Here is a 19,410-nt window from a genome sequence, read left to right on the forward strand (position 1 = left end):
AAGACACATAAAAATCCCCAGATTCCAAAAAATAAGGGATGGGGTAAAAAACAGGAAAGCCAAATAATTGCCCTACATCATAAAAAGGATCTGAAAGCCTATAAAATACCTGAATGCTTAAAAAACACATTAAGCACTTTGGACAGGAGCTATTTTGCAAGTTCAGAGACAGGAATCAAACAGGCAGTGCTCTATCGAGGCCTCACAGTCTGGGTTCTTAGGTCAAGAGGGACATGCAATCCAGATGTCCAGAAGGCATCGAACCAGAGCTGGCAGGCCTTGGTGGCATGGAGGGGTTGGACAACTGCAATCCCCTCTCTCCAGCAGTACCTGAAGACAGAAAGAAAAAGTCCATAGCCAAATCACTTATGTGATACTCTGCTCAGTTCTCTTTTTACTCTCTCTCTCTCTCTCTCTCTCTCTCTCTCTCTCTCTCTCTCTCTCTCTCTCTCTCTCTCTCTCTGTGTGTGTGTGTGTGTGTGTGTGTCTTACCCAATCTCAGATTTTTCAGTGAGACCAGGAATATCCCCATCCTCATAAAAATCCCTATCTCTGTTCTTAGCTCTGCCATCCCTCAGTCACAGCCAGCAGTCCCTTTTGGTCAAACCTAAGGTCTCTAGATATAATCTCCTCACCCCACAGGATTCCTGCTTCACCCTACATTAAACTCCCTGCTAGACCTCAGTGACAATATCTTCAGCTTTGCTCCAGCATGCCTTTTGCTCCAGCATGTCTACCAAAAGTGGCTTCTCACTTGCAAACCAGTTTAGTATTTTTGTCTCACCAGTGTGCATCCTTTCAGCCATGTAATACTCCTCTGAACTCATGAAGTTCTTCATGTTTGAGTGAGCCATTGAAATTCACTGGTCAAATTTAACCTGATTAGGACTTCCTAGGCTCTGTATCTTCATGAAGATGCTCTAAGTCAGCATCCATTTCAGGCCCTTAAATCCTGTGCTTTTCCTTTCAGTCTTCCTCAGTCTACAGTAGACTGGGACACAACCACAGCCATTCTTTGGGAACCATTACACAGTTCTAATCCTTTTACTTGATATACTGCCTCCCCTGGAGTAAGACTTTGCTTTTAAGAACCTCGGTCTACCTGTTTCTTTATGTCAGAACACTGGCCATTTGTTAGTGAACAAAGCATGTACTAACATGAAGATTCACTGAGTTGCCCCAAAGCTCCATCTCTCCAGTCAGCCTTAGGAACTTGAGTCTTTGATTCTGAGCTGGTTAAAACCACCAACACTGGGTTCCCAACTACCAAAAACTCATCATGCAGCCTCTCACCTTCCGAATACCCTACATACCTGGCATGCCACGAGTCTGATGACGTGTCTGAGAAGAATTTTTCAGAGCCATCAGAGCTTCAGCAGCCTCCAGCATCTCCTGCCACTCTAAGGTAGCAGCAACTGAAGCCTGAATGGAGGCACTGGGGCCCTGCAGAACAAAGGGTATAGGAGAATAAAGACAGGGAAATATGTGCCCTCTTCTATGACAAGTGACCCTCTAACACCTAGTTTCTCCCAGCTGTTCCCCTTTCTCCACGTGGTCTACTAGTGTTCCCATCCATAGAGCCTGTTGCCTCCCATGGTTTGGAGTCCCAAGTCTTTTCCAGGACCTGTGGCTGCAGTAGCATAGGGTCAGTGGTGGCATAGGGCTGAAGAATCAGGCTTGGGCACCTGGAAGAAGAAGAAGAAGAGGAGAAGAGGCTGGGGATTAAAAGTGCTCATAAAAATCTACTACCAGTAGACAGACAAGCAGAGATTTGCAACATAGAGATGTGGGAATCCAAATGATCACACAGATGGTTATCCTTGTACTTTGGGCAAACCCCTGCTATGGATAGACATGGTTTTCTTTCTATCCCTCTTTTACCTGCATCTCTGAGAAAATAATTGGTACTGGCTTTTTCCTCTCTGGGCTATAGTGAAGATGATGATGAATTACAATGTCTGTGTTTTAGTCTGAAAGTGGCTGAAGGCGTGTGAGTACCATCCCCTTTCAGTGGCTCCATCCTGCTTCCATTTTACCCAATCACCTCAAGCCATGAAAGACAATTCAGATTCACCTCCAGGAATTTTTTATGCTGGTCTCTAGACATTTCCCTGAGGCTCTGAGGCCCTCCTAATAACACTCCAACATCTCAACAGGACCTTTTTTCTCCATCTGTCAAAAAGTAATAACATTCTCACCACTTTTGAGGGGCTCCTATGTGATAGACCTTGTGTTAGTCCTCTTTCCAGTACTATAGATAAAGACCATGTTTACAAACACACTTGCTGGGAAACAGAGACTTTGAAAAATAGTCACTTGTCCAGAGCCTTATGAATAAAAAAACTGTCAAATCTGAGAGTGTTCTATCCTTGCCCCTTTGACAGAGGTGCTGCCTTTTCCTTCTCATACTCCTTTACCTCCATGTTCCTATTGCCACCCTCTTGTTGCTACCTCCTATGGCACTAAGCACCATGTTAGAATTCCCAAACACAGACAATCCATGTTTCTTCTTCTACTCACATGCTTGGCATGGCAGAGGGCCCATGGGGCTCCCCAGAAAGAGACACCATCAGTTGCTGTCCCACGGTCTCCTGAGTATATGGCACAGATGTTGTTTCTGGGAGCTGGCTCAGCAGCACAGGCCCTTGGGAGCTCTCCTGATGTGGCAGAGATCAAAGATGAGAATCAGGCACTTAGATATATATATGGAAATATTAAAGTATAAATATAGTGTTAGATAAAAATGAAAACACAGAGTTCAGAGCTGTGGTAACCTTGGAGACCACTCAACCCTACTTTTTTCTTCGATTTGCAAATACTGAGGTACAGGGAGGACTTATTTTTCTAGTGCCATGGGAGGAGTAGGTCATATAGTTGGAAGTTGAAACTCTCTCTGGAATATAGTAGAAAGGTTCTGGGCAATGGCTGATGAGGAAGTCCCACTTAGGCAATAGAGACTTTTTACCTTCAGGGTTGCTGTGTCAACCTGGGTCTGGAGCCGGTGCACAGTGTTCTTTGCACCTGGAAAAGAAGAGTCATATTTCAGTTGGTACTTCTTCCCCCACTATCCCTAATCTAAAATATCCCAATCCCATACCGAGTTCTTGCACCATTATTGATCTTTCCAGCTCCCTGATGTTTGGAAAGTCATTTCTCCTTATAAATACTTGGTACCTGCCACTGATTTTATTTTACACACCAGAGAGTTCTTGCTGAAAGTCAAGATGCAAGTCAGTAATGGGACTGGTGACAGAACAAGTTCAGGTACCCACCCCATCTAGTGAAAGATACTTACTGCAAACTCCTTCTTCCACAGTCAGTTTCTTGACATGCATGTGTGGCTTAGACGCAGCAGCCATAGTCCCTCTCTGTCTCCGAACCAGGTGCCCCTTTACCTGTGTAGCCTGCTCCTTCTTGGAGGCACTCACAGCAGAAAGGGCCTTACGTAGGTCCCTAAAATAGAGGAAGTTTAATATCTAGTGTTAGTTACATATAGAAGAAGCCTGATCACTTCCCACACACTACATGCAGGAAAAGAGGGCATAATTTTGACACTCCCAAGACTTGAAGAGACAGAAATGATTTTATTTCCTGATTTGGATAATGCTGGCTGTGACAGCTGCCAAAACCATCTGCTACTGAGGTGAGGCTAAATTGAATCTCCCCAGTTGCACCAGCCACCAAGTCTTGCCTCAAATTTGAGCTCCAAGGTGTGGGGTCAGCCATAGGAACATGGCTGACTCAGCAGGGCCACGCCTTCAGAGAAAACAGATTCCCCGTAAGTGTGAAAATTATCAATGGTTCATAACTCCTGAGTTAGAGGTGGAGACTCATGACCCCATTCCTCAACCGTGCTAAATTATTGATGGCTCTTCTGCAGGTTATCTGCTATGAGTTCAAAAGTACAGTGGTCCTGTCACAAGCAGAGGACACTATTTGCCTTAGTCATTCCTGACTTTTGGATCTCACAAACTTCCTGTTTCTCATATCAAAAAGTTAACTGAGCGTTGTTGGAGAGAGGGGAAGATATGACACAGAGAGAGCAGCTCTGCCTGAACCTTCCACAGGCACTAGTTTTCTGCCCTTTGACCAGTAAGGATTTGCTTAGGTAATTGCATTTCACTAACTAAAAATGAAGCAAAGAAAAACAAAACAAAACAAAAAACCACCTCCGGATTATTTTCTTTAAAAGTGACAGAAGAGTTGATATAGAAAATGATCCAAACTGCAGATATAAGCCCTCCCCTAAATGTTAGATTCCTGAATAAAAAAAAATAAAAACCCACTAAAAATCAACTAGCTAGACGCTAACAGTGTTTTAATACAGTCTTCACTAACAGTAAAATAGACGAAGTATCTGTTGAGAATATTGGCACAATCACTGAAAGAGTCGATTAGAGAAAATTATTAAAATCTGGCTGAGAATTAAAATAAAAGTATGAAGCTCTTCAATCAAAACATCAAAAGGTCAGGATTGTCACTCACTAAAACCATTCTTAACAAGAGGAAAGTTATTGCTCAAAGTTCTACAGCACTGCGTAGGACCCAAAATGGCTGATTGCATTTCGAAGAGGACAAAGGTGAAGGAGGGAACTCCAGAAATAAACCATTAGTACACAACATGGAGGTAAGCGCGACAGTATGGAGTCACCTTAGGACAGAAAATACACCAGTGAATTCAAAGGAAGACCACAAGCATCACTGAAAAACCTCTACAGTAATTATATTAGGAAACAGCACAGGAAAATAAAGTCGATGCCAATTAACTAATTTTTTAAAAGCATATAAACCTCAATGGTACTGACGGCCCACAAAGAGGTAACTCAAAATGAGGCATAGATTTAAGATTAAACTGCGAACTTTAAAAACCTATCTCAGGACCATTGGCGACTGTCCTGCACATTGTGGAAGCTCCCAATACCCCAAAATATTTTCCATCACCCACCAGAAGGAGTCACACAGGAGCAGTCATGCGCAGGACCTGCAGAGAGCTACCTCTTCAGGGAGAAAGGCTAGAGACCAGTCCCTCGGGCCTCAGGGCATCATGCTCAGCACGGACTCCGGGCTTTTAGAAAGCGTTAGGACGCTGCAGCTCCTGAGAGCCACGAGAAACATCAGAGTCCTAACTAAACGAGACCACAGACAGGCCTCAAGAGCACTTCTGTCTGTGGAAACCCCACGGAAGGACCACTCACCGTGAACCTGAAGGCCTCGGCATTTTCAGTTCAGCCGGGGAACTTGTGTTCAGGCTGCTGAGAAGTCCAGAGTGAAGAAGAAAAGCAGACAAGTAACGAGAAAGTTCGGAGGGGCGGGATTTAGGACACAGGCCACGAGAAATGTATCCACTGGTTGAGCACAATGTACTGCCCGAGACAGGGAGGAACCAAGCAACTGGGGCTGAGAACTATGGAGGGGCGGGGTGTGGGCTGCTGACAGGGCGGGGTTTGAGCTAAGGAGGGGGCAGGCCAGATGCTCCACACCCAGCAGAGTGGGTAGCTCAGCAGATCTGTGCAGAGAACTCCTGGAGTGAGGTGTCCCTGGAGCCATCACACGGGCTGTTGGAACCATGATCTTGATCCCCATTTTTCCACCTACTGGGCCGGTAAGTCTCATACGATGTGTGCTGGTGGACCCTCCAGGGGCTGGGGTCTGAACAAGGCAGGAACCCTCTTAAGATCCTCAGCACCTCTACCAGCTGTAGCCAAATGGGGTGTGGACAGCAGCCATGTTGGGACTAAACGTGGCCTTAACACTCTGTTTCAGGTCGTGAGAAATGTCATACAAATGTCCCAGGACAGTGTGGACATTGCTCACACCATGGAGAACCCATCCAACGACCCAAGAGAGACCAATGAGCCAGCTCCTCCGAGAAGGTCCTGGAGGGACCGCGTCCAGAAAGCTCTGGCCCGCGTGACCAAGTTCTTCAGGTGAGGACCCCGAGTCAGCCCTGCCTGTCTCTCCACTCACAGCTAGCCAGGCTGTCTCCCTTGCTCTGCCCTACACAGGATCCGAGTCCTCCTCTCGGTTCCAGCAGGCATTCTAAAGGTCCACCTGTCTGTCTGTTTCCTCCTTAGGCGAGGACGCCGTTCGAACCAAGGCTGAGACCACGGGAGTCCTGGACAACGGGGCCACGCACAGTGATCAGGACTTCCGGCTGCCAGGTCCCTGCTTTACAAAGAATCTTGTCCACGGATGTTGAAATAAATGCTAGCATACTTTACAATGTTCTTTGACTTCGTGAAATTTCTTTCACATTCCGAACTCACATCAACTGGGGTTGATACTTTGGTGATGCGGGTGGGAATACCTGGGAGGGAAAGAGATAGAATCTTTCTGCCTGCCCCCAAAGTGATCATGTTCGATCATTGACTAGGGTGGGACATTTGTTGCAATGCAGTCTCCACTCAAGAGGGTTACATCTCACAGATGGCGGCTCTATCCACAGACTGCCAGACAGCCAGGACCCTTGTACTTTAAGCAAGCTTCATAGCTGAAAATCTTGAACACTGTTTGTGAATGGGGTGGGGCACACACACAAAAAAATCTCCAGAGGCTCTAAAGGTTCTTTAGACTTCAGGCTCACAAACAGTAGCCAGGCATTCAGAGCTCCACAAGACAAGAGACCCCCCAAAAAAGTAACCTTGCCTCCAACTATGCAAGGTTTCAGGCCATGTAATTAGGGTTTCTTAACTTCCTACTGCAACCTTGGAAGTTACTGTAACAGTCTCCTCAGGGCAAGCTGCAAGGGAGGACAGAGCACAGCTGATCTTTTACCCTAAGGTGGAGGAGCAGCCAGGCAGATTAACTGAACTATGAACTGTGTTTTCCCTGTAAGAGAACATAAACAGTCTATAGAAAAACTCAAAACGCCTTCCCCCTCTAAATAACATAGTCTCCTGTAGACTTTAAACTAATGGAGTTAAAATATGCTTGGCTGGGCCAGATGACCCTTCTCCTCACATCCTGGGAGGGGTAAGATCCTCTCAGAGTTAGTGCATAAGCAGCAGCCTTCCACATTCCCAAACCCTTACTCTCAATTCCTGTAGAACAGCTAGGGCGAAACCCAGAGGGAGAGACTCTTTGGAGATCATGTTACTGCGCATGTACGTCAATGATTTCAAAAATAGCTCACAGAATCTGTATCTTGGCTCATGGAGTAAAAGGTACACACCTGGGGCAGGAGAGGTGGCTCAGTGATTAAGAGCACTGAGGTCCTGAGTTCAATTCCCAGCCACTGTAATGTATGGTGCTCCCAACCATTTGTAATAGGCTCAATATGCCCTCTTGTAGTTTGTCTGAAGATAGGTGCAGTGTTTTCATATACTAAAATAAATATATATTTTTAATATGGTAGAATCCATCCTGGAAGAGAGTGTGTAGCAGAATTCACTGTGGCAGGAGTAGAAAACTCTCCCAGTTTTCACAGCTAGGAAAATGAACCTCATGGAGAAGGTAATGCTGGCATTTCTGTTCCCTTTTTATTGAACCCTGAAACACGGTCCATGTAATGACATAGTCTACACTCATAGACAGTCCACCTATCCTCAGGAAGATGGTTCGAGAAATATCCTCACAGACATATCCAGAGATATGTCTCCCAGTTGGTTCACAATACAGTCAGATCCATGCTGATGGTTGACCATGGTGTTAACACCAGCGACTTCAATACATCCTTTCTGTGGCACATTTCAGGTCTGGGCATCATCTGTCCTCACCAGTCCTCAGTCTACTGACTTGGGCCCTGTGATAGCTGGGTTCCTCTTGTTGTGAATAACTCCATGGACCTAAAGAAGCTGGGGAGGAAAGGGCCTGTTTCATCGCACAATTTAGGGTCGTTTACCGAATTGACTGAAAGAGACAGGAACTGAGGCAGAGGTTATAGAGAAAGGATGATTATTGCCTAGTTCTTATGGCTCATTCATCCTATTTCTCACATAACACAAGGCCACTGGCCTAGTGACAGAACTGCCCCAGTGGACTGGGCCTTCCATCATCACAAGTTAATCAAGAAAATATGCATCATGCCAGTGCTGATGGAACCATTTCCCCAACTGAGGTTTCCTCTTACCAGATAACCCTAGCCATGTCTAGCTGACAAAAAGCTAACTATAATAGGCCCATCCTCAGTTGTGAAGCTGAGATCTGTGTCATAACTTATCAAGTATAACCTAGTATATATATATATCCTAGTATATATCCCAGTATAACCTCACAAACAGGGCTCAGCTTCACCAACCTAGAAGAGGATTAGAAGCTTCAGTTCCTGGTAGACAGGTAGTCTGACCAGTGGTTACACCTTTGTAGTTTATAAACAATGCATGTTCATGTTAGTTAGCTTGGTCTTGTGTGTGTGTGTGTGTGTGTGTGTGTGTGTGTGTGTGTGAGAGAGAGAGAGAGAGAGAGAGAGAGAGAGAGAGAGAGAGAGAGAGGGAGAAAAGAGACAGAGATAGAGAGAGACAGAGACTGAAACAGAGACAGAGACAGAAAGAGATAAAAACACTGAATATCTATTGAAATATTTAGTGAAATATGGTTCAACTCAGTAGCAACACTAGGACATAAGTAGGGCCAATGCAGCTGGATTGAGCCAGGAGGAGCTTTCATAGATACTCCTCTTCTCATCCTATACCGATTCTGTACAGCACTCCCCAGGTTGACTCTCATCATGGCCACAGAAGAACATTCTGCACACTGACCACAAGTCACTGGTAACATTCAGCAACACCCAGACATTTTTGTCTCCCAAATGATATACCTTGGCTGATGGTCTCACCTCTTGCTACAATCACCTATCAAAGTTCTCCTGTGGGTGAAGAACTCCATGGGGGTTGCACATCAATATCCTGAATATCAGATATTTACACAATGACTCATAGCAGTAGAAACTTACAGTTCTGAAATGACATTAATCACAGCTTCATAGGAGAAGGTTATTTCTTCTGCCACCCTGGGTTCGCAGGTGATTATCGGTACACGCACCAATAAAACTGCTCTTCTCCTACCTCAGAACCCAGGACATGATCCAGTGTAAGCACTGTTTCTTCTCAGGGCCCAAACATGTGGAGTTTTATCCCTGAGTTCTCCTAGCTATTTGGATGTGTTTGCCATAGCATTTTCAAAGAAAGCTCAAAATAAAATGTGTAAGAAATTAGGGTTTACAAGTATATGAAACACTGTGAAATGACCATCATCAAGCTAAGTAACTCGTCAGTGGTCCACAGTAATCAGGATTTCTTTGTGGTGAAATCACTCAGTTTCCACCTTGCCATTTTCAGAGACACGGTCAAGACTTAAACAAATATATGCAGAGCATAAGTTTTTGTAAAGATTTAAACTTACAATTTTGTATCATAAAAGAAGCAAATAGACGACAATGTCAAAGTGTTTTGAAAGTTATAAACAGCCAACACAGACTATTTATTATGTACTTCATAGATCACAAATAGCACATACACAGTTTATAACCATGAATGTTATCAACCATGAGTACCAATGCATACATTATATTCTTATGGTTGAAAAATATGTTTGTGCCTGTATACTCGCCCATTCCCATTTGTCATCTGCACCTGCCAGACACTAGCAATGATTGGTACAGTTCTATACCTATGAGAAAGAAAGTAACACATTTGGCTGGGTTTTATTCGAAGTTTCATTATACCTTAGTCCTATTTGACTCGTGTTACTAAACAACAGCCAACCAAAAGGCCTACCAAGTTTTCTATCTGTTTATGGCTAAATGATGTTTTATGTTTGTGTGCACATATGCCGCTATGCTAAGAAAGGGCATTGTTTAAAGAAGATGTGGGTTGAATGTCAGGCTTTACACTTGGTAAGTAAGTATTCTCCCACTTGGCCCATCTTTACAGTTGAAAGAAATTTAACACTATCTACTGATTTTCACTACGTTGAGGTAATTCACAGTCTAGCCCATGCAGGTCCCACTGAGTCAGCCTCCCAATAGCCCACCTTTGGAGAATTTTTATTCCAACACTTAAATCCAGCTATAATCATAAACACAGTTGTTACATGTGAATACTGAGTGTTCTTGTTTTTACATGAATTCTCACGATGTCCAGCAGGTATGGCTTTGTTAGAGTATAGGTATCACTGGGACTGCCTCTGAGGTTTAAAACACATACACCATTGTAGGTGGCTGGCTTCAGCTTTCTCTAATTCTGCTTAGCATCTCAAACTATTAGCTCTCAGCTACTGTTTGAGCACCATCCTATCTGCTGCCTGCCACCTGATGACTGCCACCTGCTAAGGACTATGTCTGCCTGCCTGATGCCTGCTAAGGACTATGTCTGTCTGCATGAGTCCTGCTAAGGACTATGTCTGTCTGCATGCTGCCTGCTAAGGTCTATGTCTGTCTGCATGCTGCCTGCTAAGGTCCATGTCTGTCTGCCTGATGCCTGCTAAGGACATGTCTGTCTGCCTGATGCCTGCTAAGGACTATGTCTGTCTGCATGCTGCCTGCTAAGGACTATGTCTGTCTGCCTGATGCCTGCTAAGGACATGTCTGTCTGCATGCTGCCTGCTAAAGACTATGTCTGTCTGCATGCTGCCTGCTAAGGACTATGTCTTTCTGCATGCTTCCTGCTAAGCATTATGTCTGTCTGCATGCTGCCTGCTAAGGACTATGTCTGTCTGCCAGATGCCTGCTAAGGACTATGTCTGTCTGCATGCTGCCTGCTAAGGACTATGTCTGTCTGCCTGATGCCTGCTAAGGACTATGTCTGTCTGCATGTTACCTGCTAAGCATTATGTCTGTCTACATGCTGCCATGCTCCTGGCCATGATTTTTATGACAACTTTTGAAATGGTAACCAAAAACCTAACAAAACCCTTCTTCCTCTATTAAGTGCCTTGCTCATGGTATGTCTTCAGAAAAATAGGGAAGTGTCTAGACATTGACATGCAATTCATGAGACATATCATGCTATCCTCAGACTTACAATCTCCAGCCTCAGCCTCCTGTAAAGAGATACCAGGCATGTGCCAACATGCCAGGCTTAAGTGAGTCAGTTATATTGCCTGTGTTATCCATCACAGCTGAGAGAATTGAGGAGCAGGGTCTACTATGGGAAGAGTGTGCATGTGACCAGGCACTGGCCTAGCATTTGTAGCTGTGGCACACACACACACACACACACACACACACACACACACACACACACATACACACACACACATACACACACACAAACACACTCTCTCTCCTTCCCTCCCTTCCTCCCTCTCTCCCTCCTCCCCCACCCTCTCTCTCACATACACACACAAACACAAACTAAAGATGGTTGGCTGGCCCTGTACACTTGTGTAGATGATCTTGGGGACAATGTTCAGCAAGAATTATGCTACTTTAATAATAATCATGTATGGTGCATATCCAAATACTTTCTGCTCCTACTGCAGAACAAAATCATTCATTGGCTGTCTTGCGCCATGCTTGAATCCTCAGTGATAGGGAGGCTGAGGCAGAAAATGAGGACTTCAAGTCCAATCTCAGTTACATAGGATGACGCTACCTACATGAGCTACAACAAAGTAAGCATCTGCATCTGACACCAATGTTATGGGCCCAAAGTGTCATGTTCTCAGGATCAAGCATCATGTTCCAGCAAGTTTGTGCCAGCTCAATTACATGCAATGCCAGGGCATCCACAAGGTCAGCACCACGGAGAGCACCAGTTCCCCAGGATTTGGTGGTGCCCTTTACAAGTTTCACAATTAGATGTGGATCTTCTGAGAGATGTGATTAGCTGAGATGTTCTCCCCTTTTGCAGGCTGTCTCTTCAGTGAATTTGTTGGTTTTGCTCTTGGTCTCACATTAAACACTATTAGGACAGGAATTTCAGCCTATGGCCTTCCCTGTGGTACTTCTTGGCTTTCACCAATGCATGGAAGAGAAACCTGGAGTGTGGTTACAGATTTATGGTGGACATGGGGTGTAGGACATGGAGTGCATACGGGACATTTAAGAGACCAGGAAGAGCCTCTCTGCATGTTCAGTGCATTTGCCAACGTAAGAATGGATCTGGAAACTAGAAATACACAATTGACAAGTGAATGTGATGGATTTCAGTAACTGCAATGTTAACAATGCAATTTTCCCTAAGTCTTAACCTAGAGGATTAATAAAAACAATTTTCAATAATTCTCTTCGTTGTGGGCCTTGGTGTACTGTGCTGGGTACAAACTCTTGATTAGAATGGACTTGGAGGAGAAAGGAGGAAAGGACAGGAAATAAATATGCAAGTAAGGGAGGATTCCCAAAGCTCAAAGGAGAAAAGAAAATGTATCAAGCTCCTGGCCAGCATGAACTTATCTGCAGAAGGTGCTGTGGAAAACTGGGCCATGAACATGGGGATGAAAACTTCAGAGGGAACAGGACATCAGCTTTCAGAACACAATGAAAAGAATGGGTTTGCATACACCTGACAATAACTCTCTTCGTATGCCATATGCACATTACACTTCTAGAAGAATCTGAATTAGTCTGCACACGGCTGTGACTTAGACAGGACATTCCTGTACGAAGATGAAAAAACGCCTCTCACTAAAGACAGCCCCCCTCTGTACAACACAAAGGGTGGTGTCCTAGAAAAGCTAAGTACATCTCCCTTCCTTCCCTGTGATAAGCAAACTCAAGGACATGTCGAGTCACGTAACATTCAGTGTGACTTATTGTTTCTCACAAAAGGGCCATGACCCAGGTCTTTGTGAGGCACTGCTGTGGGGAGTGAATATAGGTCTTGTCTGGCTGTGGTGGCCCTCATTGGTAGGGTATGTTAAAATCATAGAGTCAGACACATCAGGAATCTGAGCCCACTGTATCTACAAAAAGCTCCCAATGAACACTTGGTGAAAGCCAGCAGTATCATGCCTAGGCCAAAGAATTGTCATGACAAGGACTGTTTATGTTTAATATACTGTGCTTTCTCTTTTCTATTAATTTATTAATTCATTATTTCATTTATATACTTCCAAAATGTTGCCCACCTCTTGGGCACCCCTCACAGAGTTCTTCTGCAATCTCAGCTCCACTTTGTCTTTGAGGGGTTGCCTCCCAGGAAACCCCCATCCCTGGGGAATCAAGTCTCTACAAGATTAGGCACATTGTCTCCCGCTGAGGCCAGACTAGGCAGTGTTCTGCTACATATGTGCCAGGGTCCTCAGACCAGTCTGGAGTTGGCCTTTTGATTGGAGTCTTAATCCCTGGGAGCTCCCAGACATCCCGGTTAGCTGACACTTGGTGGTCTTCATTTGGAGTCCCCATCCCCTTCCATTCCTAAATCATGGGGAAAATACAAATCCAAATGACCCTGAGATTCCACATTACACCAAATGGAATGTAAAAGATCAAAACCCCAAGCAGCAGCACATACGGGCGAGGAGGTGGAGAAACAGGAACACTCCACCATAGCTGGTACAGGAACACTCCACCATAGCTGGTACAGGAACACTTCACCATAGCTGGTACACTGGTACCTCCAACACTGGTGGGATGGCAGCTGCTATGAGCACTCTGGAAATCAGTCTGGAGGATCCTTAGAGAATTGCACATAGTACTACCTGAGGTCCCAGCCATACCACAACTGGGCATATACCCAAAAAAGCTCTAACATCAAAAAGGAAGGACACATGCTGCACCAAGTTCATAGCAGAATTATTCACAACATCTAGAAACTGGAAGCAATTCAGATGTCCATCGACTGAAGCATAAATACAAAAAATGTGGTTTATTCAGTCAATGGAATACTATTCAGCTATTAAAAACATGGGCATCATGAATTTTGCAGGCAAATGGATAGAAATAGAAAATAATATCCTGACTGAGAAACCAAGTGTTGAAAGGACGTGAATGTTATGCAAACACTGGTAAGTGAATAGTAGCCAAAATGTACAGAGTATCCCGGATACACCCCACAGACCCTAAGAAGATGAAGAAGAAGGAAGAGCAAAGTGAGGATGTTTGAATTCCACTTAGAAGGGGATCAAGTTAATCATGGAAGGCAGAGGGAGATAGGGACCTGGGTGAGAGCTAGGAGGGGTGGGGTGTTACATAGGGTGCAGGATCAGGTGTCAGAAGAGACAGGAGAGAGGCCCAGACAGCCAGGAGAATGGATGAAAATAAGACTTGCTGGGGTTGGGAGGTTGGGGGAACCTTATGGAAGTCCCAGAGACCTGGGATGGGGGAGGCTCCCAGAAATCAGTGCGGGTGACCTTAGCTGAAAAGCCCAATAGTGGGGAGATGAAGCCTGAAGAGGTCAAGTGAGAGAGGACTCCCAGTGGAGGGATCGGGACACCAAACAGCCTTCACACCTTTAAACCCCAAATTATTCCTGTCTAAAGACATGGAGAAACAGAAATGGAACAAAGACTGAAGGAATAGTCAACCAGTGACCTCGCCAACTTGGGATCTATCGCATGTGCAGGGAGCAAACCCCAAACTAACACTGATATCAGGTTGTTTTCGCAGACAGAGGCCTAGCATGGCTGTCCTATGAGGGGCTCTCTCAGCAGCTGTCTGAGACAGATGCTCACAACTCAGCCTTGGACTGAGGTCTGGAACCCTGTGTGGAAGAGTCAGGGAAAGGATTGAAACATTGTACATTCTATCCACTGATTTCCCTCGCTTTCACGGCTGACTTCTCCCTTTCCTGTCTTTACCTTTGCTTCACAACAAGGAGTGGGCACGGGCATACTCATTGTTATTATGTTCTTGAACTTCTGAACCTCCTGCCTCCACACTCTTAGTCCTGGAATTACAGATATTTGTGTCGACCCTGGCCTTTTGAGTGGCATTGAAAGTTCTCGGGCCCACTTTCATGCAAAAAGAGCCCTGTAGCAACAAAGCTGGATCCCCAGACCCAACATGCAATTTTATCAACACCAGAATTCATTTCCATAAGCTCTATTGGCCAAGGAAGCCCAGTCTTTCCCCAGTGTCTTTGTGGACCCCTGTGGAAACTAGAGAGATGATGTGGGTGGCGAGGTGAATCATGCAGGGACCTCAGCCAGTGTCTGGCTCTCTCAAAGCACCAAGTTCAGCTTTCAGTCCCACCTGAGGAACCCTTAACATGTGTAAGAAAATCTCCACTTGCTCAAGGATCTCTTATTCCTCTGTTCTCCTTCCCAAGTAAGACAGCTCAAGACCTCTGATAAAAACAGAGTCACAGAGTATCTAATTAAAAAAAAAAAAAAAAAAAAAAAAACAAAGCCACAATCACAAAGTCACAGGTGGTCCCCAAGTTTTGTTTGCTGGTCCCAGGTGCTTTCTTTTCAAGTTTGTCAACTGCTAAGTGCATTTCAGTGGTGCACGTTTACAAGATTAGTTGTCCCTCCTCACAGGACTGTCTATCCTCTGTGCATAAGGCTAGCCTCTTCTGGAGTAGGTGACTGTAAGTGACCAAGACATAAATGTTGCCACAGTACTTCTCTCTGGCACTTTATTTCTAGTACGTGACACCAGCAGGGACTGGGGGGCAGCTGTAGTTCTGAGCGAGATGACTGTGTTTGGAAGGTTATGGAGCTGGGTCAGAAGGAACCATAATGTCCCCCAAGTCACCTCAGGGATTAGAGGGAAGTAAAAACTGAAAACACCACCCTGACCGAGATAGTTACACTGCCACAAGGTGTAGTTCATCACCCTCAGTTATGTATGCCGCACTGTGTCACTGTTTCTGCCTTTGGGAGAACTCGGTAAAATAACAGAACAGGAACCCAGTCTGTTTCGAGGTGCTGAGGAGATCCACAGAGGCACAGAACTGTTTTGATGGTGCCTGGGGTTTGATTCAGGATTTTGGCTTCCTGGTGACTGGGAATCATGCCAAATGGATGTGTTGAGCTCGTGGCACTGCCAACAGTAAAACCTTCCGCTCACTATGAAGCATCTGGCTCTGGAACGATGTGTGCAGAAGCCATGGGGGATGCCCTCTGAATTATGTTTTCCATCTTTAGAATGTGTTCCACAGCAAAACTCCAGGAAATAAATCCCCACAAAACCTAAGAGGGAAACAGAGCCGCACCACTGCTTGTCTAGTTGTATGTGGCTCTAACAGTTGCTGCCCTCCTGTAACTGTCCCTGAGTATTGGAAGCTGCTGAGTGCTCTCCCATGTATATTCAAGGCTATTCCTCCTCAACAAGGTCCCCCACCACCTGTCCAGACTATGTATTTCAAGCTTCTGGAACATCAGAGTGGTAAGCACTCTTCTAGAACAGTCCCCAAGGACACCCTCCTTTGGGCACCAGTGCCCCCACAAAATGGTTCCAACATGAACATGCTTCTAAACAGCAGGATTTGGAAAACATGAGATAGCCTTCCTGTTCAAGGGTAGGCTATTTCAAGATTAAGCTTTCCATCCTCTAGGATATTTTTCCACAATCCTGCAGGAGACAGACAGTTGGCAAGGAGATATTGGCAGTGTATGTCTCACAGCCATAAATGAGATGAGGCCCTCATGGGCTTCCCATCAGGAACTGGATCCTGCGAATGCTTGCTTCACTTTCAGTCAAGTTGAAGGGATAGATACCACAGTCCCTGGGCATCTGAAACCTTGATTGCACCGGGGTTTCAAAAAGGCTGAGGAAGGGAGGACCCATGCGAGTCCTGCACAGTCTCTGGTGCACCAATTTCTGTGAAGAAAAGCGTCCATTTGGCTAAGACATTATGCTTGGGGTGATTGAGTACAGATCAGGTACTAATGCAGAAGACAACAGGTTTACTCTGGACTTGGGACTCTGGGCAGGTGAGAGAAAGCCCGAGACAGCCTGGGATGGATTCCTTTAAACCAGGAGTCAAAGAATGCGCCCACATTGCAGGTTAAGGGTGGAGTCCCAGGTTTGCACTGAGTCATCTGCATGACTCTGAACAAACTCTCGAAGTCCCTTATCTTGAGTCAGAGCTTCTGTGAAATCAACAGACACGGACCTTTCAAGACTTGCAAATCGTGCACTCATTTAAATAGCTACTGTCTCTGTAACTGGACTCCTCTAGGCCCTTAGGAAAGAGGAGGCTCTACTGTGAAGTTGGTGACCTGGTTCCAATCCACCACCCACCTCTCAGGAGATTGCCCACTGAACCGGGATGCTTCTGGTGCTGAAAACCTTATCTGCTGGCTAAAGATCTCTCCAGTAGGGAACACAAAAGCCTCTCTTCTTCTGAACCGGAGGCAGATCTGAGAGGATACATTTCTATAAGCCATTGTACTGTGAGGAAGAGCGGACCGGCCTTATCATGGCACAGAATGAGACCATAGGACAAGGACAGAGGGCAGATATGCTCCTTCCACGGCCTCCATGACCCTCGTGTCTCCTGAATCCTCCCATCCGTCCCAGCCGAAATCTGCCTGTTGTACTTGACTTACAGGCTCAGGGTCCTGGTCCTCTAATTCTGACCCTAGTCAAGCATTTCATACGTGCTGGGACACCGTACTTATTTCGCAGTTAGGATGGAACACCAATTAAGTCCCATTAATGCCCCAGTGATATGGTCTGTCCCAGCTCCACCAGGCCACCGAGGAGATGATCTGGGCACTGCCACTTGTGCAGACACGCACAGGAGTATTTCTTTGGCCTTTGCATCAAGACCTCTAGAGGGTTCACTGAGAACGTCCCACAAGATACATACTGCAGGAAATCCCAGGAAACATTTCTAAGCAGTCTTGTGGAGACTTCCTTGTCTATCAGCCATTTCCAGATAAAAATGTAAGAGAATTTGCCTCTCCTCCACATGCCTTCCATCTCTCCCGAAGCCTCTGGATTCTGCACAGTAGTCTCAACTTTCCCTTTGCCAACAGAGAGAACCTCCAATTCTCCTCTCCCTTGGGGCCTTTGTACTTACAGCTGCTCTCTGGACCCCCCATTTTGTTACAGCATGGTCACTTGCATTCTGGGTCTGTGAGGCTGAAAATGATTTGCAGGCAAAAGATCTCCCTAACACTCACCACAAAAGCGCCTTTTCTCCTGGGAGAAGGGCATTTGAGCATGGATACGTTCTGAGGGATTTCCAGTGCAGAGCAAGGATCTTATGAAACCAGGATGAGGCCAATGGCAGAAGTTTCCTCTATCTCACCATAGAACCCTCTATTCTTACTCCCTTTCCCTTGTTACTTGTCCTCCCATCACATCCCAATCCCTTCCCATCCTATTCTTTCTTGCTACACCACTGCAGGTTTGAGGACATTTTCTGTTCTACCCTAATGGGTGCACAAGCTGCACACACACACACACACACACACACATACAAACACACACACACAAACACACACACACACACACACACACACACACTATGGACTCTTCTCAACATTTCTGTTGCACGCTGACCTATGGCCTCCGGGAAGGACACTGTCAAAATTGACCATATTTGGACACTGCTCTAGGAAACAGCTTTGCTTTGGTGACCTTGTAACCCACAGTTCCTGTCTTGGGGCATCTGGAAAAAGGGTACACACTCCCCTTTGCTGGCTCCCACAGGAAATTCAGACCACCACAGAGCAGAAGCCAGACCTATTGTATGGGGCAAAGGCAACCTGACTGAAAGGCTTTTGTGAAATCCAGATGATTCTGGGATGTTCAAATTAATACTGAGTAGTGCACTAGATAGAGTTTGGGGAGAAGGAGGAGGAAGAGAAAGAGTGACAGAGAGACAGAGGAGGAAGGAGATGAGGTTCTGATGCCTCTCCTTCCTTTCACCTCTTAAGTACAATGCTAGAAGAAAGTTTGGTGAGGGTGTCACCCTCCAACTCATAAGATGGCCAAGGAAGTGGTGCGTCTTACCACAGCCCAAAGCCAATAGGCCATGAAGGGAGTGGGGGCTTCATGAAAAGCTGCTCCCATATCTCTGGTCCTGCCCAGCACACAGAGAAAGCCAAACACAAAACCCCCGTTACCCACCCAGCAGAACCTGCTGTCCCAGCTAAACCTCCTCAATCCTAATTGGCAGAAGGCCGCTGCTTTAAGTGCTGAACGGGGATGTCAAAACCCTCCTCGGGTGTCCTTTCCATCGAGGACTATTCATGGTCCCTTAGATTCTGTACCCTGTTAGTTTTGTGGAGGCATGTTTCCAATGTCACCCTTAATTACAATCATAGCGTTCTTACTTGGTTGTCTTGCCAGTGATACCTTCTGTCTCTGTGACCATAAACAAGGTGAAACTGTTTCCATAGCTACCCTATCATCTCTGTACAGGGACATCTTACAGTGAAATCTGTGAATTTCTTTACACCTGCACATTCTTTGATTCCAAATGTCAGGGTACTAGGACATGGCAGCCTGGTGGCGAGGTTCCTAAGGTGACAGGAGGGGCTTTCTTCAATGTATCAATCACTCTCCATGTCCCCATCTGCAATGACAGTATCTGTCCCCTGACATAGTCCTCTCATCATGTCCAAGATGGTCAT

General features: G+C 45.6%; 1 protein-coding gene across 1 annotated transcript; it reads right to left on the minus strand.

Moving 5' to 3' along the window:
• Positions 1-217: 217 nt before the first annotated feature.
• Positions 218-5,218, minus strand: LOC308414931 (doublesex- and mab-3-related transcription factor C1-like; the record flags this gene model as incomplete). The annotated part of the gene is made up of 7 exons (XM_080910095.1): positions 218-330; positions 1,314-1,443; positions 1,589-1,685; positions 2,521-2,657; positions 2,966-3,021; positions 3,296-3,453; positions 5,196-5,218. 7 exons carry the CDS (start codon positions 5,216-5,218, stop codon positions 218-220), a joined length of 714 nt encoding a protein of 237 aa, XP_080766221.1.
• Between the last annotated feature and the right edge of the window lie 14,192 nt (positions 5,219-19,410).

The sequence above is a fragment of the Micromys minutus genome, assembly GCF_963924665.1.
Source record: "Micromys minutus genome assembly, chromosome: X".
In the NCBI taxonomy this organism is placed as follows: domain Eukaryota; kingdom Metazoa; phylum Chordata; class Mammalia; order Rodentia; family Muridae; genus Micromys; species Micromys minutus.